This window comes from Mustela erminea, chromosome 19 (assembly GCF_009829155.1).
Source record: "Mustela erminea isolate mMusErm1 chromosome 19, mMusErm1.Pri, whole genome shotgun sequence".
NCBI classification, from domain to species: domain Eukaryota; kingdom Metazoa; phylum Chordata; class Mammalia; order Carnivora; family Mustelidae; genus Mustela; species Mustela erminea.
The window spans coordinates 14,955,700-14,982,645 of record NC_045632.1 but is presented as its reverse complement, the minus strand read 5'-3'; the positions used below and the strand labels follow the sequence as shown (position 1 = coordinate 14,982,645).

Genomic DNA, 26,946 nt, shown 5'->3' with positions numbered 1-26,946 from the left:
TAGTTTCCAATTGATAGAATTTTATTGTTAAAATGCTCCCACCTGAAAGGCCCTTCGGGAGAAGTTCTACAGAAGGAAGCACCACTACGGCCAAGGAGCTACGTTTGCCAGAGGGAAGTGGAGCGTCAGCCTGTGGGCCCCCGCACGGGGGACCCAGGGGCCGCGAGGGGACCCAGCGGGCTGAGGTAGACTCAGGATGCCCCCCACCAGAGAGCAAGGAGAGTGACATCCACCCCAGGGGCTTCAACTGGAGAGAAAAAGAAAAGGCTTTTCTCTAGAAGTTTCTCTGCTACTGGTCTTATGACTGCCAGGGCATCCTTTTGTTACCAAATAAATAATAAAGTCAATGTGAAGTGAGAAAAAGCCACGTGTTCCCTGGGTCTTGGCTGCAGCAAACGCAGATTCGCTGAATCTGACTCTTCTGCTACCCTCACTCAGGGTCTCTGAGACCACATCTGTGAAGCCCCAACCCGTCAGGAAAGCCTGATGTTCAATTCACCAGGGCCACGCCTGCCCTAGTCCCCAGATGGGAGCAGACTGAGCTAAGCACGGGAACCCCAGGGTAAAGGGGGCAGCCGTCAGGACCCCAGTCTGTGAGGGCTGTAACCAGAAATGCCCCCAGCTGACAGCCATCGTGACTCCTGTTCACACACCAAGGTTGTGTTGGAATTTGGGGGCCTTAAGGCTCCCTGGTATAACCTAAGTGGGGAGAAGAGGATATGCAGGCAGTGCCCAGCACCAGGACCCAAGGGCCCTCGCAGAGAACCCGCTCCCTCATGCTCGATTCCAGGGCTCAGTGGTGCCTCGAGCACCCTCCTCGTTCAGAGCCACCAACCCGACCACCCCACCCAGGCAGCTTCTGAAGACCTGGTCCCCAGGTCTCAGCCTGCCACACCCGCATGCCCCAGGAAGCGTCTCAGGTCCCTCAGTGGCTCCCGCTGCAGGGGCGCCCACCCCGACAGCCAGAGGACAAACGCAGGTCCAGGTGCCCAGGTCCCGGGAGCGGGTCAGCCAGGGCCAGGCTCCGCAGGCAAGGAAGGGCCCAGGGTGGCGGGCCCCGGTCTGAAACGAGTGTCTTTATTGCTTGTACCGTACAAATGGGAGGAATGGGGAAGGCCAGTGGGGAGGACAGAGAATTGTCAGATAAATGACATACACACACAGAAAGGAAAAAGACCCCCCACCCACCCAAACCAACCCTCACCCCACCCTAGGATGTCTCTCTCTGAACTACCTAGTACAGGAGGTGGGGCAGGGAGATCAAAGCCACAACTAAATTCCACACACCCAGAGATGTTGGGGGGAAGAGAGGCTGGGCAGCAAATGGACCCCAGGTGTGGCTCCCCCACCAGGCCAGCACCCCTCCCCTGTGGGATGAAATGCTGGGGCTGAGGATAGGGCCCAACCATGCACACATACACACACACACACACACACACACACACACGCACTCAAGGCCGGGACACACTTGCCCTGACACACACATACCGAACACACATGCACACACACCCCCATATGCACCCAAGTCCCAGATGCACGGGGCCATCCAGACACAGGCTGACACACGCACACGCAAGCCCACAGCAGTGACACACGTTCACCTTAAGGCTGCAGAACGTGGGGCCCAGGGAGGGGGAGGGAGGGAGGGAGGGAGGGGCCCTGGAGCCTCCCCTGCTCAGAGGCCACCCCCCCAGTACGTACCAGAGAACCCCACTCCCACCCCCTCTTTGACCCCAGTCCACAGGGCCCAATACTGTCTCGGTGCAAGATGTGTAACAGCTGGAGCTGGCACCCTCCACCCCCCGGCAGCCAGAAGGGGGTGATCCCAACCCCCATCCTTGGCAAGGGTTGGGGCCGGGCCCGGGGCCCAGCAGGAGTTAAGGCCAGCCGGAAGGAAGCCCTGGTAAGGCACAGGACTGGGTGGTGGGGAGGCTTGTCCCTAAATGTCCCTCCTGCCTCATCCACAGGGTCAGGAGAGCAGCTTGGGAGGCTGGGGAAGGCAGGGCAAGGAGGCAGTGCCCATCCCCGGGGCCTTCCTCATGCCCCCCGGGGTAGACTGGGCCCCACCTACACGAGGAATTCCCCAACCCCCAACCCCACAGCTTCCAAAGCGCCCCCCCACCCCGCCTGTCCCTGGACATTATTGCTTTACTGCCCCTGTGGGGGGAGGGCCCGGACCGCCCGCGCCAGGCCGCGCTGAGCCCAACAGCACCAGGGCACTGTCCGCAGGGCGTCGTGTCCCAAGAGATGTCCAACAGGAAGGCAGCCTCTGACCAGGGCAGCGGCACAGAGACAGGCTGGCTGCAGGCATCAGGCCAGAAATCTGGGCAGGACCCGCAGCTCCACATGGCGCCCTATGCTGGGGCTTGTGTTGATTAAAAACCAGAATCTCTCCAACTGCCCGAAGCCCTGGTCCTGGGGCGGCTAGTGGAGTCTCCCAAATCCTGGTCTGGGCACCAAGGTGAGGACAGGACAGGATCCTGGAGGTGGGGCCACCAGGACCGCCGAGGTCAGTTTGGCAGAGGGCTGAAAAAACTGGAAATGGGGGTGAGCAGGTGAGGGATGGGGATGCAAACAAAAAAAGGCAAAATAAAAAGTTTAAAAACAAAGAGACAAGCCCCCAGGGCGGTGAAGGCAGCCGTTGGAGCATCCTGCAGCGGAGTCGGCGGCGGTGGGCGGCTCTGCTCACTCGCGGATGCTGGCTGAGTAGGAGAACTGGGGAAAGTGGGTCCGCTGGTCCAGTTCGAGGGAGCCCAGGCTGTCATCTGTGGGGGGCAGGTGGAGGTGAATTGGGGAGAACCGGCCTGCGGAGGACCCAGCACCCCAAGTGTACTTCCTGAGGTGGGCAAGGGGGCCCGGCCTCAGGAAGGAATACAGGTAGCATGAATCCCAACTGGCAGAGGTCCCCCCCCCCCCCCGCCCCCAGAGCCTGGCCCACAGGCCCCACAGGCTGCTCCCTCTGCAAACTTCACTCTCCCCTCTGGCGCCCCACTCTGGTCTAGCCCAGACCTCCCCCCACCACACAGGCTGCCCCTGCTGCCCTGCCAGTCCAGCCTCCATGTGCAGCCAGAGGAACTCTGTAAAGCCCAGAGGCAGCCCTACCCCTTCCTGCACCAAACCTTTCCTGCCTCCCCACACAGCAAGTCCCTGTTCCTCCCAGAGGCCCCCAAGATCCTCTTGCTCTGGGCCCCGCCCCCCTCCATCCCTCAGATGCGCTGGCCTCTGCAACACTCCCACTCCTGGACTCCATTCCCTCATGCCATTCCTTCTGCTCAGCTGCCACGTCTCCTCCTCCTGACTTGCAGACCAAGTCAGGCATTTCCTTTCCTCTGGGTCCCCCAGTCCCTGAGCTCCTACACCTTAGACCTGAACACTCTGAGCTGTTGCCCCACCTGGCCTGAAGCTCCCTCAAGGCAGGGCCAGGGTTGTCTCAGTCACTGGAAGGTCCCCAGCACAACCCAGCAATGGCTGAGTAACAGCAAGAACTCAAACAGGAGCAGAGACAATGCACCAATCAGGCCCCAAAGACCTGGGCAACTTGAAAAGACAGCTGTGACTGTGCCATCCTGGCCCTGACAGCTTCCTGTGTGCCACCTGAGCTCTGGAACGTGCTGTGGCTGATGGCTCCCAGTGACCCTCACTGGGTCCAAAGGTGCCGAGCCCAATGGCAGAAAGCCCTGCGAGCAAACTGCAGCCAAACTGTCTGGACATGGCGCGGGGCCTATGAGCTTCCTCCCCGGAACAGGTGAAGGGCAGGCCCCACCCCTGCACACCCAGCCAGGCCCCGCAAGGGAGGGCCAGACACTCACAGCGGTCCGGGGGCGTGATTGTGATGGACTGGGCGGTAAACTCATCGTCAAAGTACCTCGTGTCGACCTCAGAGGTGACCTGAGGTTTGAAGGGTGGCAGAAGCTGTGGAGGAAAGGAGCCCAGACTCAGGACCCTGGGGTCAGGAGACCTGGCCAAGGCCACCCTCGAGCGGGAGCCGGCGGGTGGCAGGGCTCACCTTCTTCTGCACCACGTCCTGCCAGCTGACGCTGACGAAGAACCTGTGCTCCATGACCTCCCTGGCGTCGCTGGGCCCCCCGCCGAGCCTGGGCAGAGACGGCCATGAGCACCAGCCTCCCAGGCCCTTGGCTTCTGCGAGAGAGGCTTTCGGTGCAGGCCCTGAACAACTTTAATGGATCTGTCCCGGCCACAGACCACAGAGCAGAGGAGGAAACCGCGGCTTGGGGGTGGGGATGGGGGCTCACGGGCCCAGGGTCAGAGCCAGGGAGCCTGCAACCTGGACTCCAAGTCCAGAACGGGAGACAGGAGGGAGGGCTGGGCCACCCTCAGCCAGGCTCGGGGCTGCCCTGTCTCGGAGCATCCCCCAAGAACAAGGTGGCGCGGGCAGAGCACTAAGGACAAGCCCAGCCCCAAGAGCGCCCTCCCTGGGGGCCTGCCTCAGGGACAATACGCAGGCATGCGCCTGTGACTCAGCCCCCTTCAGGCCAAGGGGACAGTGGCAGCAGGTGGCCTTGGGCTGGGCAGGAACAGACTCCAGCCCTCACCTCTGCTTGGGGTCCTTCTTAAGCAGCCCAGCAAGCAGGGACTTGGCCTCGGGGCTGAGCGTGCGCGGGAAGCGGATCTCTTCCATGAGGATGAGCTCGAAGAGGCGCTCGTGGTCCTGGTTGTAGAAGGGCAGGCGGCCGCACATCATCTCGTACATGACCACGCCCAGCCCCCACCAGTCCACCGCGCGGCCGTAGTCGTTGTCCTCCAGCACCTGGGCAAGGAGGGGCAATGAGGGGCCAGGTCCACAGCCCTGGGGCCACTGGGCTCACAGGGACCCAAGGGGGGCCATCCAAGGAATGTGAGTCTGTCCTCACAGGGTCTGAGCTAAGGAAACCACACAGGTCTGAGAGCCCCTCCTCCCTCGGCCTCACCCGCCCGGGGACCTCCAGCCCCAGGCACCTCAGGTGCCAGGTACTCAGGCGTCCCACAAAAGGTTTTCATGGTGGCCCCGTCACTGATGCCTTCTTTGCATAGGCCGAAGTCCGTGATCTTTATGTGGCCATCTTTGTCCAGCATGAGGTTTTCCAGCTGTAGGAAAAGGAAAAGTCAACGTATCAGGGTCACGTCTTCCCAAGGCTTTGCACCCCCTGGAACCCCACAGGCCCCAGGAAGGCTCTGGCCTGGGGTGATAGTTGTCATGGCCGGGGCTCCAGACCGATCACAGGGCATACCCCCAGCAAAACGTTAAGCCCTTGTGACTCAGAGGGAGGCCACGCCCAGGGCAGCTGGAAAAAAAGCCAAGGTAGAGAAAGATGGGAGACAGGCCCTGCCTACCTGCTGCCCCCACCATGGGCTACAGCTTCCCAGGCTGGCATCACTAGTGAGCAACACTTGCTTTCTTCCTGCATTTTTTTTTTTTTTTAAAGTAAGCTCTAGGCCCAATATGAGGCTTGAACTCCCAACCCCAAGATCAGGAGACGCATGCTCTGCCCACTGGGCCAGCCAGATGTCCTTCTTCCTCCACTTTTAACTAAACTTAACACAAACGGGCAATATAACGGGCCTGTGTGGAAGCTCCACCAGTTCAAGAGACCATCCCAGACCCCAGAACCAAACCCCATGTACCCCTTCCTTGTTATGAACCATCCTCGCAACTGAAGACAAACTCTAGTCCTCCACTCTTCTTTATAGTTTCCCCACCTAAGGACGCCCCTATAACATGTGGTCCGTCCTGGCTTCCGCTCCACATGAGCCTGGGAGGTGCATGTGCATGGCCACGGGGCCGCAGTTCTCTTGGTACCGGCTGTGCAGAGCCTTCCAGCCAGTCCCAGACAGTGGAGTATGGGGCTGCTTCCAGCCTGGGGCTCGTGTGAACTGTGTGCCAGCAGCGTGGGTGCACCCAGGCTCTGAGGGAGACACAGGGACATGCTCTGGCCATGCATAACCCCAGGGCAGAATGGCTGGCTCACAGGGCATGCGGACAGTCGGCGCTGGTGGATTCTGCAGAACCATCTCCTACAGTGCTTGGATAAATACACCCGCCCCTCCCCAGCCCCCCTCTCCCTGCATGGAGGTGTGTGTTCACCAGGGGCCCCAAAGGGCCCCCAGGGCCACTGAAGCAGGCGGGTCGGCATCCCACGGCAAGGTGGACTCAGGAACACGCAGGTAGATAGACCCTCTGCAGAGGACGAGGTCCGGGGCTGAGGGCCTGGGTCCAGCCTCCCTGGTGTGAGCTCCGCAGGTGCCACGGGCCAGGAGACAGGTGCACGCTCACCTTGATGTCACGGTACACCACGTCCCTCGAGTGCAGATACTCAAGGGCAGAGACGATCTCCGCGCCGTAGAAGCGAGCCCGCTCCTCCGTGAAGACACGCTCCCGGGACAGGTGGAAAAACAGCTGCAGGAGGGAGGAGGGGCAGGAAGTCATACGTCGGCCCAGAGGAGTGAAACCCAGGATGCTGCCCACTGGCCCCCAACCTCCAGCCCAGTGCCATGGCGACACTGAAACTGCAACTGACAGCGGGAGGAACCAAGTGAGAGATGATGAGAAGGGACGAGCTCACCAGGAGGAAAACACGGAGCGGGGCATGAAGAGCGAAGGACAGTCAGGAAGCATCAAGGGGAGAGTCAGGAGGGACAGAGTGTGGGGACGGGGGAACGGAACAGTGAGCAAGAACACGCAAGAACACAGGTCATGAGCAAGGGACAATAAGCCATGAGAACAATGGGACAGATGAAGCCCACTGTCAGGAACCAGCGGCTGACACCTGTGTGCAGGGAGAAGGCTGTGAGGGATGAGGAGCAGGTGACAGCCCAGTGAACACGAGTGGCGGCCTCCACCCAGCAGGAGAGCATGGACCAGCCTGCGTGACCCCCTCCCCATACATTTTCCTTGCCACCTTATAGAACGCACTCCAGAGCACGCTGGCCACCCACCCCGCAGCCCTCCATACTCTCAGCACCTGCGTGTGCACCCTACCCCCAACTCACTAGCTGGGTGAACTTGGGCAAGCCACTTAAACCTCTCTGGGCCTCAGTTTCCCCATCTGTGAAATGGAGGTGATGATGTCTGCCTCAAGGGTTGGGCGGTGACATCCAGCAAGGTCCCTGCCACCCCCACTGTCTCACTCGTGGCTCCCCTCCGCTACCCTGATGCTTGGGAAGGAGACATGGGAGGCTGGCAGGGGGCCTGCTGCTCACCTCGCCGCCATTGGCGTACTCCATCACGAAACACAGGCGGTCATGGGTCTGGAAGGCGTACTTCAGGGCCTGTGGGGCAGGAAAACAGCCAGGGAGGGAGGTGGGAAGAAGGTAGGCTCTCTGCTGATTCCGCAAGCACACCCCCCCGCCCCCGACCCTTGTAGCCAGGGCTCAAACTTCAGCTTTACCTTGGGGTACAAGAGTGAGCTTGTGTTACATGAGTGAGCTTGTGGCCCTGAGAGCAGGGAAAGGGTTACTGGGCTGAAGGATGCTGTCTTCAGCCTTCAACGAAACTTCTGAGAGGTGCAGCCAGGGAGACATTCAGTTTTGAGCAACTCAGAGCTGTTTCACCTCTCTCCACAGATGTGCTGCATGCACACGCGCACACACACGTTTGCTGGCTGGGAGTCGGCAGTGGATTGAGAGCCAACCCCGAAGACAAGGATGCACAAGTGATCTGCCCAATAAACAGCAGTTCTCACTATGCTCTAAGGAGTCCTTACAGAAAGTTCCTCAAAGAACTCTTGAGTGACCCCTCTGCTCGTGACAAGTCTTCTATTCTCTGTCTGCTACATCAAAGTACCTCATAGAATTTCATTTGAACAAGTGCCATGGCTTAATACGACACCTGGACAGCAGCTAAGCTAAGGAAATGACCCATCCCATAAGCCATCTTCCACCTGGTCCATTTAACTGATGGCTGCTGGCCTCGATGGAGACTGCAGCCCACAGAGGTGTCTCCTCAGACTAAGCTGACAGCAGCACAAGAATACATCTCCTTCTAGGACTATATTTAAACAAAGAAACAAAAAAACAATGTTCCTACTCTGACCAGCTGGGCTAAATGCCTCTAACTCATGAACAGCAGCTCTCCTGGAACCATCTTGTAATGTGGTATCATCAGTCAGCCGAAACACTGCTATGAAGCCACCATCTGTGAAGAAGCTGCCAAACCTGGGGTTTGGTTCAGGCCATTTGGGAAGCCCAACACCATCTGGCCCTGACCACCTGGCTGACACAAAATCCATGCTTCAAGGTGGCGGGGTTGGGCTCTTTTCCTGAGCCCCGTTGGAAGCAGGCCTCTCATGCGCACAGGGAGGCCAGGCCCTGCCTGAGAGGGAAGTAGCACTCACGGTGAGGAACGGGTGCCTGGTGTTCTGGAGGACCCGGCTCTCGGTGACCGTGTGGGCGACTTCATCCTGCAGAGAGAGGCTGGGTGAGGGGCTGGAGGGCAACACCACACCTGCACACGCCCTGCACAGCTCAGGGATGGGGGTGCAGTGCTTCAGGGAAATGCACTTCCATTCCTAACTGCTCCACAGAGAAAGGCAGACTATCATCTGCAAACCAGAATTAAATTAAAGCCCCATGGGCACCTGGGTGGCTCAGTGGGTTAAGCGTCTGACTCTTGGTTTCGGCTCAGATCATGACCTCACGGGCTGTGAGACTGAGAATGAGCCCCTATGGGACTTTGTACTCAGTGGCGAGTCTGCTTGAAGATTCTCTTCCTCTGCTCCTCCCCCCACTCCTGCTTTCTCTCTCAAATAAATAATCTTTAAAAAAAAAAAAAGAAAAAAGAAAAATGCCTCAGACAAGGCCCATCATGGCTCACTTTCAAAGCACCGAGACGAGAAGTTGATAGGGACTTTATGACAGAGGGCTCGAGCTGTCACCTGCGGAACCCACCAGGCAAGTTTAGCATCTCTAAGGAGGGAGAAGCAGTCCCTGTAACACCCTGAAGGTGACCCCGCAGGCAGTGGGAATCACCCTTGCAAGTGCTGCTGCTGAACAAAGGAAGAAAAGCTGATCAGGGCTCTACCCCGGGGAGCAGCGGTTCCCGGTGTGTCCCCACGATGGCAGCATCATGTGGCCCAGGAACTTGGGAGAAATGCAAATTCTCAGGCCCCTCCCAGACCCACCCAATCAGACACATGGGGGTGGGCCTGGCATGGGCTTCACAGGCCCTGCAGGCCACTTGATACCACTCAAGTGTGGTATCTGCTGAAAATCCTATACCGCCTGTAGCACGGGACACCGGCTCTTCCCGGGGCTGAGTCCATCCCCAGGGGACACGCGATGATGATGTCTGACGACATTCCTGACGGTCACAACTTGGTGCTAGTGGCTCTAGGGGCGAAGGCCAGGGTACAGCTACTCCTCCTGCATGCACCGGACAGCCCCGCTGTAGAGAATGATCTGGCCCTGAAGACCAACAGTGCTGAGGCTGAGGAAGCCTGACTCGGGGGGACGGGCAGCTTTGCTGGAGGAGATCAAAGCTCCATTAAAGGCTTCAAAATCTTTAGCTGTTAAAGATCTGAATCTAAGTATTTATGGGTTTGAGGCACCTGGAGAGATCAGCTGGTGAAGCAGCTGCCTTTGGCTCAGGTCCTAATCCCCGGGTCCTGGGATCAAGCCCCGCATCGGACTTCCTGCTCAGTGGGGAGCCTGCTTCTACCTCTCCCTCTGCACCCCCCAGGTTGTGTGCTCGCTTGCTCTCTTACTCGCTCGCTCTCAAAATTAAATAAATAAAATCTTAAAGTATCTGTGGGTGAAATTATACAATGTCTAGAACATGCCTTAAGATACTCCAGGGCAAACAAAGGGGAGGGCAGACTAATGAAATAAGACGGGCCAGACACTGACAACCACTGAAGGTGGATGTCAGCTACGTGGGAATCCACTGTGTTTACTTTTCTCTTAAATACTTGGTGTATGTCAGGAACTTGCCCTTTAAAAAACTTTAAAGGGAGAGAAAGAGGAACAGAATTCCATTCTGGTCCAGCCTCCTATGGAGAGGCCCTGAGCCACGCCCCCTGCCACAGGGCCTTCCCACTGGCCCATTCTGTGGCCAAGAGACCTGCCTTCAGGCCCTGACAGCGCCCACTGGGTGAGGCCCAGTCAGACACTCCACCCTAGTCCCTCGTGTGCCCGGAGGGCAGGGTGAGGTGGGCCTCAGGCTCCCTAAAGGCACAGGTGGCCAACCAGCAGCAGCCCCCGGGGGCACCCACCTTGGCGATGATAACTTCCTTCCGCAGGATCTTCATGGCATAGTACCGGCCGCTGGCCTTCTCTCGCACCAGAATCACTTTGCCAAAGGTGCCCTTGCCCAGAAGTTTGAGATAGTCGAAGTCATTCATGGTCTGCCCAGGAGAGGGAGAGAGTGTCAATGCTTGGCACATGGCCCACGGGAGGACATTTTAACAAAGAGAAAAGGAAAATCAAAGGACACTGTTGCCAAAAGGCTTGGGCATAAGCAGGAAGGGAGGCTCTGGGTAGCAACTCTTTGCTCCGAAGTGGCCTTCAGACCAGGGCTCTCCCAGGCAGGGGGCCCCTGGGAGGGTCCAACATGGGGGCAGACAGGTCTTCGAGGTCACTGAGGAAGCGGCTGCCCCTCCCTCCAGGGTCAAAGAGCAGCCCTGGGGAACCTACACCTGTGCATCAGCCATCCCACAGGGCAGTCCCGGAGGGTCCCGGCCGTGCCCCTGCGCGCTCTGTAGGAAACCAAGGGCAGCAGGGCCAGTGTTGGTGGGGGTGCTCCCAGACAGGCTGCCTGCCCCTCCAGCACTTACCACCTTGGCCCGGGCCTTGCTAACTGCCACTTCCATCTCCTCAGCCGCAGAAGGGTCGCTGGGGGAGCCACACTTATAGTCCATGGGGTCCTCCCCTGGGCCCCGCTGCTTGAGGCTGTTGGCGACCATCTGAATGGCTCGCATCCACTCTTCCCTGCGAGGGACAGGTCACAAGAGCCATGAGTCCCAGGGAGCCTGGGCAGGAAGGACTGAGCCCCACCCCCTCCAATGGGAGCAAATGACCCAACACCTTTGAGCATTCTAGCAAGATATGTCTGAGCTGGCGGGGAGCCAACCGGTCAGGACTGACATTTTGCAGATCCTCTGGCTGCAGTGGGTAAGAGAGGGCAAGAGTAGAACGAGGACAGAGACTGAATCTATGTGCCAGGAGAGGCCTGGCCTGAGGGCCACCTGAAGTGAGCAGTAATTCAATGACCAAAGAGGGGATACCACCTTTCTTCACAGCCCCTTGAATATAAACCACCACCCTGAGCCACAGCACTCCTCGGGATTCCTCCAGAACAAATGACAAGCGCGATGATTTGTAAAAGCAAACCAAGAGTAAAAGGAAGAATTCATCAGCCAAAGAAAGTCGAAGATCTTATACAGCAAGATTCCCCGGAGGGAGCTGTCTGCCAGGAGGACTCAGGGACAGAGGTTCCTAGTGGGGCAGAGATGTGAAGCAGAAGGTGGCAGACAGGGAAGCAGGTCCCAGCCAAAAGGAGCTTGTTTAAGAATAAACTATTTCTGTCACTCACGATTTAGAACTTGCTCGGAAATAGCTTTCTTTTGATACTTGCAAACTGTTCTGTCTCTAGAAAGGGAAAAGCGGTCTAGGAAGAAGTAAAGCAACCAGAGGCCACAGAAAAGAAAGTAGGAGGGTGAATGATACTCCATTTTCCATGCCCCTCCCAGGTTTGACTCACCACACAGTTTTAGGTGGCTTGACCGGCTATGGACTCAGCTTAGGTCTATGAAACAGCCCCGTGAAATGGTGAGAAAAATAAAATGCACACTAAGAACAAGAAAATTCAAAGAGCCCAAGAGGGCAACTTTCCAAATCACAGCAGTTTAGATAAACTTCAGTGAGACCGGCGGGTCAGCCTCACTTCTTCCAGAATCATCAGCCCAGCCCCAGGCAGGAGGTGAAGCTATGCTTGCACTCCGGAGGCACGGAAGCCCCCAGCCAAGGTCACACAGGGAGCAAGCGGCTTAAGGAGCTGGGGCTACCCTGGGGGGCTGCACTCAGCCTCCTGCTCCTCACACCCCAAGGGGCACTACGGCCACTCCGTGCCACCCGGCAGTGCCACGCGTACTTCGCCCCACGTTCTGACACTGCTGGAATCCGGGGGCACCTCACAATCGGTGGCCTATCTTGATTGAACTAGGTATCACGTTTGCATGGTATTAGAGAAAACAATGGTATGCCTCCAGGTGATGGCATCTTGGATCTCCCTGGGCGCTGGGAGGTGCTGGGAATGCATGTGAAGCTTCTATGTAAGGAACGCTAGGCAGCTCAGAGAATCTAGACGCAGACCTGGACAGCCTGAAACACCTTAAGGGAAAAAAGACGCACGGAACAGGGCAGCGTGTCACACTGCTGGAGTTAGAACAAGAGCAATGCACACACAGGCACATGTGCTCACGACCCAGCACGGACCCCTCTGGAAGGGCGTGCTTGACACAGAGCCCTGGCTGCTTCCAGGGAGGGGAACTAGGAGCCAGGGGCAAGGGGGAGTCTAATTCCACTATCCCCCCATCACAAACACTCCCAGAGCACACTTGTCTGTCCTTCTGTGTTACAGATGGGGAAACCGAGGCACAGATTGGTTGGGGGAAAAAGGCAAAACAAAAACCGCACCATTCAAGAGAAGCACAGTGGGTGTTCCGAGCCTGGTGGCTGGAATCACAGAGGGCCCGTGACCTTCCAGAGCCAAGGGCAGGGCTGCTCTCGCTCCACTCCACGGCTTGCTGAGCCGGGCAGTCACTGCCACCAGAGGCCTCAGCTCACATCTGGAAGCTCCAGGTTTCAAAGTGGCCTGCTCACAGGAGATGCTGCTTCGTAAAACAGATGTACAAATGCTGCCAGTACCAACGCCAGGTGATAGCACACTGGCCCTCCCCAGGCTGAGTCCGGGGTCCCCATAACCGATGTATGTCAGGCCCCCGAGGGCAGGGATTTCGTCTGTCTGTGGTACAATGCGACACTCGAGTGGACACTCAGTAGGTACCTGGGGAACGAGCAAGCAAGGAGGCCAAAGCTCAAGTGGCCCCAGACCCGGTGCACACACAGGTCCAGTACACACTCACACAGCTGACACTAAGGCCCAGCGCACACGCAGGCAGGGCAGGACTGGCCTCTTCCCTCTCTGAGCCAAAGCCTCAGGCTGCCATTTCTCAACTTGTTTTAACCCATGACCTCTTTGGGACACAGTACAGTATAAATCCCTACCCCCACATTCCTGTTCCTATTTTTCAGTAACGGGAGGGGTGAGTACATCCCATGACAGGCTTTACCAGATCGCCATTGTCCTCCTAGAGATTTTTAAATGCTGACTTTAGGTGTAAGACCATGGACTAAAGACAAAACAAATCACCTGGGCACCACAGTGGCCCAGTTAGTTAGGCATCTGACTCTTCAGCCCAGGTCTTGATCTCAGGGTTGTGAGTTCAAGCCCTGCACTGGGCTCCATGTTGGACACGGAGCCTACTTTAAAAAAGAAAGAACGAACGAGAAAAGAAAAGGGTAAAAAACTCACCAATCTCCTAAGAGACATCAAAAAGAACAGAATACGTATGTATCTGACGTATATGTACCCAGAGGAGCTGTCACATGAAAAAGCAAGTTCAAGCCTAGGACGCAGAGCGTGCCGTCAGCTCTGTTTATAAGGGAGAGGAACACAGTTGTCAACAGAAGCCTGGATGAATAAATGATGGCTTGTCCACACCACGGGAGCGCCGGCGGCAGCTCCAAGGGGCCTCTCTGGGCCGCAAAGCTGGCACTGAGGAGTTATGCGGGCTGGGGCTCAAACAGCAGCTCTGCCCCGAGGGCAAGCTCTCCCCTCCCCAGCAGAGCAGGGACACCGAGGCACAGGTGAGCTGCTGTGTAGGGAGCACAGTACTCAGGAAGGGTTTGACTCCAGGAAGGTATTCAAGATACCGGGCAAGGACTGGACCTAAACCCTCCACCTTGGCTCATGCTGCCCAGGTTCCCCAGGAGCCAAGGAACCCATAAACATGTAGGAGATTGTTCAGGGGTGACAGGGGCTCTCCCACCGCCAGACAAGCCCCCTCTCCTGTTCCAACTGGACCACGACTACAAGGTTGCAGCACAGAATTCCGGAGAAAAAGCGAGGGCCTCTGTCCAGGCTACTCCTTAAGGGTTTGCAACACGGTGTCTGGGGCATAGGGGAGCTCCCACCCAGAGTTGGGGCTGCTGTGCCTTCTCGCCCTCAAAGGAGAGCCCCTAAGGGGACCACCCTCCTTCCCCAGAGACATGATGAGAAAACTAAGGGCTCCACAGACACCAGCCCCTTCCACACTCAACAACACTGGAGAGAGGGGGGCATTTCTGATTGGAAACTGAGACACACAGAGATAGAATAGCTTGTCGGGGTCACACACACACAAACGGTGCCAAAGCTGAGACTCACGGTGGGCCCCTGCGCTCCTTCTGGCACCGTGCTGCTGTTCCCTGATGAGAGTAACAGCTCCCTTCCCAGATGCGGCCAGGGCCCTCCCGCAGGAAGGCTCGGAGAGAAGGCACACGTGCTGTGGAGCCCGGGCATGGGGCGGGGCGGAAAGCAGCCCGCTGGGAGTTCTGGCCCCGGCCACCATTTCAAGAGGACCTCCCCCACCAGAGAGCAAGAGGAACGCCACCAGCTTGCAGAGCGCACTACGGCCAGAAGCTGCGCGGGTGCTCTACGCACCTCAACTTGGGAGTCTGCCCACAGCCCTCCCAAGCAGGCACTGCCACTCAGCTCGCTCTCCAGACGAGGAGACAGGGGCCCAGGGATGCAAGCAGGCGCACACGACAGAGCCAGCCATCGAGAGTTGCAGGCCCCAAGCCCACCAGTCCCCACCACACTCAAAGCACCTTCCCCATTGACGGAGTACTTTCAAGGACCATCTCATCCCTCCTGTGGGCTCTGGAGCCACCGGAGGCCCACTGGGAGGAGCCACGCTCCCCTGGGCAGCACTAGGCCAAGTGCAGATCAGCGTGGGAGCAGGGAGCTGGGCCCAGAGCTCAAGTGCACTACGGACCAGCCCTGGGGCCCTGAGGGACCTCGCTTCTCAGGCCTCAATCTGCCTTCCATGCACCAGGATATGACACATGGGCTGAAAAGCACACTCTGGAGCCAATGGCCTGGCATGAATCCGAGGTCTGCCCCTTCCTGGTGGTGATGCCAGGCCATCTGACTTTCCTGTGCCTCAGTTGGCTGACACGGAGAGCCGGGACGAGGGTCGTGCAAAATGAGCAGGAGACAGAGTGCGTCGGGCAATGCCTGGCACGGAGCAAGTACCTCAGAAGGGGCCGTGGGGCACCCAGCCAGCCGGCAAACACTTCCCAAGCACCCTCGGGGTGCCAGGCCTGTGTTCTGGCACTGAGGGTGCAGCCGGGAAGCCCAGGGTGTCTGCAGAAAGCCCGCAGGCGCCTGCGTGGCTGGGGTGACAGACAGAGTGAACAGAGGAGACGAGAAGAGGAGGGAGGATGGGCCCAGAACACGCCGGGCTCCATGTGGCACTGGGTTAGGGATAGACATGTTCAACCAAATGGCCCGGGAAGCTGTAACGGGTCCATGCAAACGGTGACGGGATCCAATTTCTGTGTTCCATCTGCAGCGGCAGTGGGGTGCAGGTCAGGAGCAGGGAGAGGAAGCATCAGGAGACTATGGCCGTCCTCCAGGCAAAGGGTGCCAGGTGGCAGAGGGAACGGAGGAGAGACAAGGACCCAGCAAGAGCAATTCCATGCAGGCAGCCTGGGCTGGCTGCTTCCTCGGGAGAAAACTAAGGGCTCCACAGACTCGAGCCCCTTCCACACTCAACAACACTGGACAGAGTGGGGACATTTCTGATTGGAAAGTGAGGCACACAGAGGTGTGTGCTCCCACAGCAGCCAAGGGCCCAGCTCCACTGTGCGAGTGACACAGCAGGGCCGCTACTGCGGCCTGAGGCAGTGTCTGTCATGTTTAAGGAATTACAAGGAGACCAGTGTGGCTACAGTGAAGAAACTAGCCATAGAAAATGACTCTGCAGAGGAGACCAGATCACGGAGCACTGGGCAGAATATGGCATGAAGTGGGGCCCCTGGGTGGCTCAGTCTGTTAAGCGGCCAACTCTTGATCTCAGCTCAGGTCATGATCTCAGGGTCCTGAGTTTGAGCCCCGCACTGGGCTCCATGCTGGGTGTGGACCCTACTTAAAAAAAAAAATGGTGCCTGGGTGGCTCAGTCAGTGGAGCACCTGACTCTTGATTTCAGCTCAGGTCATGATCTCAGCTCACGGTCGTGGGATGGAGCCCTACACTGGGGTCCATGCTCAGCGCAGAGTCTGTCCCTGTCCTTCTGCTCCTCTCCCGACGTGCATGCTTTCTCCCTGCTCCCTCAAGTAAGTAAAATCTTAAAAAAAAAATAAAAAGAATGCGCATAAACTCTGGAGTTTACTCCCAGTGGAAGTAAAACCACTCAGAGTTCTCAGCAGAGAAATGACACAGTAAGATTTACACTGAAACATCATAATAATCCGATGCACTATTAAGTATACCTACTCAGACCAAACATCTCCAAACTTCTCTTGGAAAGAGCCAAAGAACAAACGTTTTAGGCTCGGTAGGCCACAAGATCTCTGTTAGAACTATTCAACTCTGCCATCATAGGACAAAGCAGCCACGGACAGTTTGTAAATGAACGGGCATGGTGTATTTCAATAAAACTTTCTTTGCAAAAGCAGGAGGCTGGGCCCTTGTCTGCCAACCCTGCTCAGGACCTAACTTCTAGTTTACAGGAAATACAGGCACAGAGGAACAAAGTAAATGGTGCCAAAGGCAGTTAAGATAACACATCCCGGGACGCCTGGGTGGCTCAGTTGGTTAAGCAGCTGCCTTCGGCTCAGGTCATGATCCCAGCGTCCTGGGATCGAGTCCCACATCGGGCTCCTTGCTCCGCAGGGAGCCTGCTTCTCCCTCTGACTCTGCCTTCCACTCTGTCTGCCTGTGCTCGCTCTCACTCGCTCTCTCTCTGACAAATAAAAAAAAAAAAAAAAAAAAAAGATAACACATCCCGAGAGCGAGACATTCTACAAGACAACTAGCCCGGCTAGTCCGGAGCAGGGAGGTGGGGTGGGGGTGAGAGACAGGTCTGAATGAGGTTAACCGGCCAAAGACACAACGAATACCCTGAAGGAATCCTGGCTTGAAAAACATTTTGAGGACAACCAGGGAAATTCTAGTAGACACAGACATGGAGAGATCACAAGTCCTGAGAATGGTCCCCTCAGCGGTGGTAACGACATCATGACTCTGTAGGAGAAAGTCCTCATTCTTAGCAGATGCCTGCCGACGTGTGAAGGAGCAAAGTGTCAGAAGCGTGATCAGAAGTGCACAATTCAGCACAAAACAAAGCCAGATGAGGCCACTGTGGCAGAAGCGGGGCTGCTGAGTCTAGGTGCAGGGCACCTGCACGTTCGTCTCTTCGACAATTCTCTCCACTTTCCAGCACATCTCAAACAAGGGGGGAGGGGTATCTGGGTGCCTCAGTCAGTTGGGTGTCTGCCTTCGGCTCAGGTCGTGATCCCAGGGTTCTGGGATCAAGCCCCGCACTGGGCTCTTTGCTCAGCGTCAAGTCTGCTTCCCCCTCTCTTTCTGCCCCTCCCCCTGCTTTTGTGCTCTCACTCTATCAGATAAACTTAAAAAAAAAACAACAACAAAAAAACAAAAACCAACCTGCTTTCCAGCTCTCAGAAGGGCTGAGACAGGAAACTCCTAGGCAGGAGCCTAAGGAACTCTGCCACTCTGTGACCCTCCTCCTCACACTAGGCCAGGTCACTCTCAAAGGGCGGCCACAGAGAGGCCCAAGCTCACCTCTCATCTGGAGAGTCTACATGGAAGGTCCTCTCGATGACCGTGGTCCACTGCAGGCAGCGTATGACAAAGGTGTTGGGCCGTGGTCTCTCAGTCTTCATCAGCTGGCATTCTGCGGACAGAGAGAGGAGACAGAGCCAGGAGGGTGAGGGGACAGCCCTGCTGGCCTGCAGCCCACATTCCCCAAACCACCCCCTGTGTGCCAGATGGTACAGAGATACATCAGTGATGGAGTCGGCCCTGGCCCTCTCTGGGGCTCAAAGTCCAGTGTGTGTCGGGGAGAGGGACAGACCACCAGACGATGAGAGCTCAGCAAGCAGAGCTGTGACGGGCGACACCCAAAAGGCAGCCAACCTGGCTCAGAGCTCAAGGGGTATCCCAGAGGAAGGAACATCCCTGCACTGAGCCCTCAGAGAGAACTGAAGGCCAGTTTGGGGCATGGTAGGCAAACGGGACGAGAGGACACCCAGGGAAAAGTGCACAGGAAAGTGCTCGGGACAGGCTGACAGTTCAAGTGAGAAGCTGGCATGGGGCACAGCCACATCAGAGTCACAGAACACAAGGAGAGTGACCAGGACAGAGAAGGGACTGGAGTTGGATTCGGAGAGCATGGGTGGGAGTAGCCTTGGGTGCTGCTGTGGGAGAAGCCGGCACGGGGAGCTGGGTGGGAGAGGCTGGTGGTCTGGGCTGAGGAGCAGCAGGGGAGAAGGGGGTGCCTATGAGATATTCTCAGGAGGTGGGACAATGAGGACATGGAGACCGATCCAGGTGGCAGGGGGTCAGGGGCAGGACTGTGGTTCTGTGAGGACCAGGCAAGGGATTTGAGTCTGACAAGCTTTTACTGGCCAGGGTCCAGCGGGAAGACACCACTTGGGGTACCATGAAGGGGACGAAGGATGTAAAGTTGGCCCTGCGATCAGCTGAGCAGGGAGGCCACGCTGTCCATCTCGAGGTCAGAGGCACAGAGAAGTGGGCTGTTACCAGAGCGCAGGAAGGATGGCAGGTGCCTGACACCAAGCAGCACCACGGGACCCGGCCGGCCGATTCAGAACCAGAGGGGGGTTCTGGGGTGCCTGGGGTGAGGGGCTGGGGGAATGCCTGGCTTCGCCCTTCTTCCTGCTCCCCACTGGCCACCAGTTCAGCCTTCCCACCCCAGGCCCAGCTGATACACAGTTGGGGCAGGTGGGAAGAGTGGGAAATGGAGCCGAGGGAAAGCAGGCCGTGGACAGGCCCACACCAAAGAAAGGCCAAGCCTCGTGGGCCGCCTGGGCCTGCCAGTGGTTGGTTCCCCAACCTCTGGCCTGGCGTGCCCCGAGACGCACCTGCGACAGAGAAGTTGTTCAGGGGAGGCAGGGTCTGATCAGGGGCATCAGGCCGCTCCTTGTAGCCGATGAAGGAGCCGTCACTCTTCAACAGGAAGTACCGGGGCCTCCAGGTCTTGATGTATTCACCTGAGCCAGGGCAGGGGGCAGGGAGAGTGGTCAGGGCAGGAGGCCCTGTGTCACAGCCACCTGCAAGAGCCCCCAGGCAGGAGGACGGCTGATGACAGGGCAGGGAGGAGAGTGCCCCTCCAGGCAGCCCCTGCTGACGCAGGCTGGGCCAGGCCAGGCGCTGGGCTTGGCCCCAGTGACCCAGAGGTCAGGCCTGGCAGGAAGGCGCCTGCTGCACTGCCCTGGGGCACCGGCTGCCTCCGCATGTGGCCAGCAGCAAGCCAGCCCGGCCATCCCTGCCAGCGCGTGGCCCACTCCCAGGGGAGGCCCGGGCTTCCAAGCACACACGCCCTGTGGCCCTGTAAGGCCAAATCCCACAGGCTGGCATGCACCAGGACAGCCGTGCAGGCGGATCAAATGTCACAACACCGTGCCAGGCAGGGTCTAACTGCTGCTGCGCCCTCTGAGTGCCCCTTGATTGCTTCCATTTGTTCGAACCATGAAATGTGTACACACGCCCGAACGGCGAGGACCCAGTCCCCAGAGGGCTGTGGAGAACTAAATTAAGACGGTGAAACATACCTGCAGAAAAACTTGTGCGTAAATGTCCACTGCAATATTACTCATAATTGTAAGAAGTGGAAACTGAAAGTCCGTCAGCTAACGAACAGAGAGACAACGTGGCGTATTCAGACAAGAGAACGGTACTTGGTCCTATGAAGAAGTTATCACTACACACTACATACAAACCGGAGAGACCATAATCTCTGCATAATGAGAAAAGCTTGGGACCCACAAATGACGTTCCATTTGTATAAAATGTCCCGAGGAGGCAAATCTATAGGTGAAAAGCAGATCAGTGGCTGCCTAGGCCTAGGAGGGGGAAGTCTGGGGGGAGGTCGGAGGGAAATGGCCAAGGGGGAGTGAAAATGCTTTAAACTGACTGGGCTGAGGCCTCCACAGCTCTGATGGCACCGAGGGCCACTGCAGTATACTTCAGATTCCTGAACTGTATGGTGTGCAAATTCTAGCTCAAGCTGTTAGAAATCATGAGATGGCAACCATAAGACATCCAGCTTGGGGCCCAACACACCACAGGCACTCAGTAAACACTTGTTATCTTCGGTCTCCTGTGCAAGCAAGCAAAACAAGACTGTGCCAGCTCCCCGCCCACATGGCACACAGGAGGCAGGCTTGCAGGGTGGGCTCTGAGCAGGGTGTGCTGTGTAGTCTCCAATAAGTCGCTTCACTTCTCTGAGTCTTCGTGAGGTATCCATTAACGATGACAATGATTAGGTAACACTCTAATGGTATTCTGTGTCAGGTGCTGCCCTGAGTATCTTTTAGGACTTAACTTAGTCAATTTTTTTTTTTAAGATTTTATTTATTTATTTGACAGATAGAGATCACAAGTAGGCAGAGCAGCAGGCAGAAAGAGAGAAGGAAGCAGGCTCCCTGCTGAGCAGAGAGCCCGATGTGGGGCTCGATCCCAGGACCCTGGGATCATGACCCGAGCCGAAGGCAGAGGCTTTAACACACTGAGCCACCCAGGCACCTACTCAATTCTTTTTAATGTCAATACTAAATGACTCAATGTATACAAAGTTCAAAAACCAGCAAAATCCCAAATCCAACAGCACAAAGGAAGGATTATGCGACATGACCAAGTGGGTTTTATCCCAGGAATGCAAAGGTAGTTCTATTATGAAAATCAACTAATGTAATACACATTAATAGAACGGGGAAAAAAACCTACATGATCATTCCGACTGACAGAAAAATATTTGACAAAACCCGACATTCTTTCGTAATAAAAATACTTAGCAAACTAGGAATAGAAGAGAATTTCCTCCACATAATAAAGGGTATCTACGAAAAATCCATAGCTAACATCATTCAACGATGAAAGACTACAAACTTTCTCTTTAACATTGGGGAAAAAAACAAGATGTCTACTGCTTTCACCACTGCTGTGGTGAAACACTACACTGGAAGTTCTAGCCAGAGACAAAGAAAAAGAAAGAAAGAAAAGGCACTGAACTTGAAAAGGAATAAATTAAACTATCTTTATTTGCAGAAATCACAAGGAATCCACAAAGTAATGACAAGAGCTAATAAATGCGTCAAGATCAACACTTAAAAACCAGCTGTTGGGGGTGCCTGGGTGGCTCAGTGGGTTAAGCCTCTGCCTTCGGCTCAGGTCATAGTCCCAGGGTCCTGGGATCGAGCCCCACATTGGGCTCTCTGCTCAGCAGGGAGCCTGCTTCCCTTCCTCTCTGCCTGCCTCTTTGCCTACTTGTGCTCTCTCTCTCTCTGTCAAATAAATAAATAAAACCTTAAAAACAAAAACAAAAACAAAAAACCAGCTGTTGTTTCTATACGTTAGCAATGAACAATCCAAAAAGGGAATTAAAAAAAAAATCCATTTACAATAGCACAAGGAAGCAAAAGATGCACACACTAAAAACTACAAAACACCGCTAAAAGAAATAAAAGCCCTAAACAAATGCAAAGATATCCTATGTTCATGGACCAGAAGGCTTCATATATTAAGACGGCAACAATCCCCAAAGCGATCTACAGATTCAACAAGGCAAGGCACCTGTTAAAATTCCAACAACTCTTTTTGCAGAAATAGAAAAGTCAATCTTCATACTTCCCAATTTCAAAAACTTACTACAAAGCCACGGTAATCAAATTAGCGTAGTCTAAGGACAGACAAACCAATTGAACAGAACTGGGAGTCAAAAAATAAACCCACACATATGATCAATTTTCAACAAGAGTGCTAAGACCATTCTGTGGGGAAACAACAGTCTCTTCAACAAATGATGGGACAACAGGACATCCACCTGCAAAAGAACACAGCTGGCCTCCAGCCTCACACCATATACCATATTCAAAAATTAGCTCAACATGGATCTACTTAAATATAAGAGCTAAAATGGTAAACTCTTAGAAGAATACATGGGGTAAGGTTTTATGACCCTAAATTTGGCAATGGATTCTTAGATATGACACCAACATTACAAGCACCAAAAGAAAAAAATAAAGTTAATCATTAAAAATAAAACTGATGTGCAAATGACATTATCAAGAAGATACATAGATAAGCAGAATGGGCAAAAATATCTGCAAATCATAGCTCTGATAAGGGTCTAGTATCCAGAATATATAGAGTTCCTATAACTCAACAAGAAAAAGATAAATAGCCCAATTAAAAAATGGGCAAAGAATGGGCATTTCTCTAAAGATATAAAAATGGCCATCAAGCACTTGAAAAGATAGATGCTCAACGTCATTAGTCATTAGCAAAATGCAAGCCAAAACCATGATGAGCTACCACCTGGTTCCAACTAGGAGGGCTGTAATTTAAAAAAGAAAACAGGCACCTGGGTGGCTCAATCAGTTAAGTGTCTGACTTTTTTTTTTTTTTTAAGATTTTATTTATTTATTTGACAGAGAGTACACAAGCAGGGGCAGCAGCAGACAGAGAAAGCAGCAGGCTCCCTGGCTGAGCAGGAAGCCCGGTTCAGGGCTTGATCCCAGGACCCTAGGATCATGACCTGAGCCACCTAGGCGCCCCCTATCTGACTCTCCATCTCAGCTCAAGTCATGATCTTAGGATGTGTGATGGAGCCCTGCGGAGCCTATTTAAGATTTTTTCTCTTCCTCTCTGTCCCCCTCCCTTCTAAAAAAATTTAAAAATAACAAAAATAATAATAAAAGAGAAAGAACAGAACAGAAAAAGAAAAGTGCTAGTGAGGATGTGGGAGAAAGTGAAAGCCTTGGGCACTGCTGGTGGGAAGGTGAAGTGCTACAGCCCTCGGAAAAGTCTGGTGATTCCTTGAAAATTTTAAGTACAGAATACACTACAGATTATAAATACAGAATATAGAACCCTGATGCATATATGCATAAATGCATATAATTAATCACACAGACTGCATTAGATTATAATTATAGAATATATGACCCAATTTATATAACCTGTACAAATACAGATTATAAATGCAGAATATATGATCCAGTGATTCCACTCCTAAGTCTGTATCCAAAAGAACTGAAAATAAGTAACTCAAATGCTTGTACACAAATGTTCAGAGCAGTTCTGTTCACAATAGCCAAAAGGCAGAAATAACCCCAATGTTCATCAGCTGATGTATGGAGAAACACCACATGGTATTTTCATACAATGGAATGTTGTTTGGTCATAAGGAGGAAAGAAGTGCTGATCCAAGGTAAGATATGGACGAACCTTGAAGACATTAAGGTAAATGAAAGTGGAGCCAGACACAAAGGCCACCAACTGCATGATTCATTTGTAGGAAATGCCCATAATAACTAAATCCTTAGACACAGAAAACTAATCACAACAAATCAGAGGCTGCCAAGAGCTGGGAGGAGCAGGGAATCAGGAGTGACTGCTTAATAAGTACGGTGTTTTCTTTCAGGGAGATGAAAATGTTTTGGAACAAGACAGAGGTGATAGTTACACCATACTGTGAATGTACTAAAGGCTACTGAATTGTATACTTTATTTTCTTTTTTTTAAGATTATTTATTTATTTGACAGAGAGATCACAAGTACGCAGAGAGGCAGACAGAGAAGGGGGGGGAAGCAGGTTCCCTGCCAAGCAGAGAGCCGGATACAGAGCTCAATCCCAGGACCTGAGCTGAAGGCAGAGGCTTAACCCACAGAGCCACCCAGGTGCCCCTCAACTGTATACCTTAAAATGGTAAATTTTGTGTTATGCAAATTTTATCTCCATTTATTTTTTATTTTTTTTTAAAAGATTTTATTATTTATTTGACAGAGAGAGATCACAAATAGGCAGAGAGGCAGGCAGAGAGAGAGAGAGAGAGGAGGAAGCAGGCTCCCTGCTGAGCAGAGAGCCCGACGCGGGACTCGATCCCAGGACCCCGAGATCATGACCTGAGCCGAAAGCAGCGGCTTAACCCAATGAGCCACCCAGGCACCCCTATCTCCATTTAATTTTTTAAAAAGATTTTATTTATTTGCAATAGAGTGAGCATGAGCTTGGGGGGGGCAGTGGCAGAGGGAGAGGGAGAAGCAGACTCCTCACTGAGGTGGGGGTGGGGGAGACTGATGCGGGGCTTGATCCCAGGACACTGGGATCATGACCCGAGCCAAAGGCAGAGGCTTAACCCACTGAGCCACCCAGGCGCCCCTGTCTTGTTCTACATCTTGATCTGGACATCGGTTTTACAGTGAGCTTATGATGCAGGCACTCACCTGTGAGAAAGAGAGAAAGAGAGAAAGAGAGAGAGAGAGGGAGAAAGAAACAAACTGAGGAGGAAAGGAGTAACATCCTCACAATAATCCCATTTTACAGATAAGAAAACTGAGTCCCAGAGGCTCCATTACTTGCCTGAGGCTCACAGGGATTCACTAGGAGAGCTGGGACTGGAATTCAGGTTTGCTCCACCCAGTCTCCCCTCTTGACCACTACACTGCCTACCTCAAAACTGGCAGGCAGGAGCTGGCCTGGTGGGGGCTGGCAGACTGTATGATGAGGCCATGTCAGAAAGAGGACAAGCACAGGGCATGAGGGACTCCAAGAGTCATGCTCTCACTTTGCCGATTCCTTGAGCAGACACTGCTCAGCGAGAGGTAGCTTGTGGACCAGGCCTTGAGAGCACCGGTTCAGGAGGCAGAGGGTAAGTCTTTGCTGAATCTCGGGGTATATCAGTCTTCCTGCCGAGCCTCCCAGGGCAGCTATGGAAGACGGCACCACCTCCCAGGGCAGCTATGGAAACACAGTAAAACTGGACTTGCCTAGAGCAGAGCCTCGTGCCTGGCACCAAAGAGGGACATGGCAAACTGGGGCTCCATTATTCTTAGCCACCAGAAGTGGGGTGAGATGGCACAGATGCCCATCTGCCCTTGCCCACCTCTGCTCAGAATGGTGGACTATGGTGGGGAGGGGGGTATGGTGCCTGCCTGGCTGTCTTTAGAACATTTGACTCTGGATCTTGGGGTCAGGAGTTCAAGCCCCAAGTTGGGCCTAGAGCTTACTTAAAAAAAAAAAGAAGAAGAATAGCAGGCAGTGGGAGGCCCCAGAGCACCCTGCATCTGTGTGGGCAAACCCAAGGTGGGTACATCCCAGCCAGGCCATCTGAGTAGCTCATCTGGGCCCTGGCAGCATGAGTGGAGGTGCTGACGGCATAAGAGGGGCCGAGACCCACATTTAATACCGTTGGCAGCCCTAGACCAGACACAAGTTCCCAGCCTGGCAATAGCTCTCTGGCCGCTTCCAGAGCTCCTTGCAGCCCAGCCCAGTGAGCCACCAGCCTGGGGACAGTAAGGAGCTGAGACCCTGGCAACACCCTAACGCCCTCATACCACCCGCACACGATCCCTATCATTCTGTCAGCAATCAGTTACTGAGCACCTGTTGCATGCCAAGAACTCTCCTAGGCCCTGGGGTTACCACAGTAAATAGCCAGATAACAATCCCTGCCCTCAGAGAACTGAGTAGATCAGAGGCCTGGGCTGTTAACCCATTTTACAGATGTGAAACCAAGGCTCAGAGAGGTAACAGAGCTTGCTCAGAGTCACCAAGAGGAAGTGGCAGAGCCAGGATTAGAACTCTGACATCTGCCAAGGTTCAGAAAGTTCCACTGACAGCCCCAAACTCATGGGCACCCCAGGCAAGTACAATCAAGGTGCCTCAAATACCATCCCTGCCTGGAAAGGTCTGTGAGAAACAGGTCTCCCCTGCCCAGTCTGATGGTGGAGGCTTGGCCCTGAGGATCACTTCCATCCCTCCTCACTGCTCTGTGTCTGCAGACTGGGACAGGGCAGAAGGAGAGGGCACTTCTGGTTCTCACGGGACTGGCCCCATTGGCCTCCTTACCTCTTCAAACACATCTGGCCCACTCCCTCTCTGGCCTCACGGCTGCCCTCTCCTACCCCAGGTAGCCGTGGGGCTCACTCCCTGCAATTCCACAGGTCATTATCAAATACCCCTTCTCAGTGAGGCTATACCTGATCACCTTGTTTACGGCAGCTCCCCCTGCTTCCTCCCACATCCCTTCTCCTGCTGCGCCACTGTTCTCCATGCCCCTTACCACCACTGCAAGCACTGGTCCCCTCAGGTGCCACCCACCCTCCCTACTGAATGTAAGACGTCAACACGAGAAGGGCAACTTTCGCCTGCCTGGTCCACTGCCGAGTCGCCAGTGCCTGGAGCACAGAAGCCGCTCAGTACGAGTCTGCTGACTAAATGGGGGTGCACAGAAAGCAGCGACCACCAGGTTTGGCCCCCTCCCTCCCTAGGAGAAGGTCCATAGAAGCTGGACAGTCTGCCTCCTTCACTCCACAGCGCCTGGACGGCTGCCCCCTCAAGCAGGGAGCTCCACGCTTCTGGGGACAGGAGGCCTGGGCTCTAACACTGTAGGCCGTTAGGCTCCTCACTGTCGATGACTTCATTTCTCCGGGCTTCAACTGCCCAGCCGTACAAGCAGACGAGGCCAGGCCCAGCTCCCGGCATCCTGGGCTCAGATCGCCTGCAGGGTTAATTAAAGCCAAGGTCCTTCCCATGGCCCCCAGGGCTCAGCATGGTCGGATGCCACATCCGGCTAGGCCTTGCTCTCCCCACTCCAGCCAGCCCGGCCAACTCAACCAGGTACACTCTGGCCTTCGTCCC

At 54.8% G+C, this 26,946-nt stretch overlaps 1 protein-coding gene across 4 annotated transcripts in view; it reads right to left on the bottom strand.

The window, feature by feature from the left end:
• Window positions 1-26,946, bottom strand: part of AKT2 (AKT serine/threonine kinase 2) — a 46,433-nt gene continuing 19,487 nt past the window's right edge. For 3 of the 4 annotated variants that reach the window (XM_032323412.1, XM_032323413.1, XM_032323414.1), the window contains 11 exons: window positions 19,166-19,294; window positions 17,844-17,955; window positions 10,767-10,920; window positions 10,206-10,337; window positions 8,331-8,396; window positions 7,198-7,266; window positions 6,272-6,394; window positions 4,957-5,085; window positions 4,554-4,768; window positions 3,810-3,912; window positions 1-2,765 (listed from right to left, as the gene is read on the bottom strand). In XM_032323412.1, the coding sequence (XP_032179303.1) occupies window positions 2,511-2,765; window positions 3,810-3,912; window positions 4,554-4,768; window positions 4,957-5,085; window positions 6,272-6,394; window positions 7,198-7,266; window positions 8,331-8,396; window positions 10,206-10,337; window positions 10,767-10,920; window positions 17,844-17,955; window positions 19,166-19,294 (1,487 nt within the window). In that variant the 3' untranslated portion in view covers window positions 1-2,510. Of the gene's footprint in view, window positions 2,766-3,809; window positions 3,913-4,006; window positions 4,095-4,553; window positions 4,769-4,956; window positions 5,086-6,271; window positions 6,395-7,197; window positions 7,267-8,330; window positions 8,397-10,205; window positions 10,338-10,766; window positions 10,921-17,843; window positions 17,956-19,165; window positions 19,295-26,946 lie in introns of all 4 variants that reach the window. The other variant, XM_032323416.1, reaches the window with a different exon arrangement.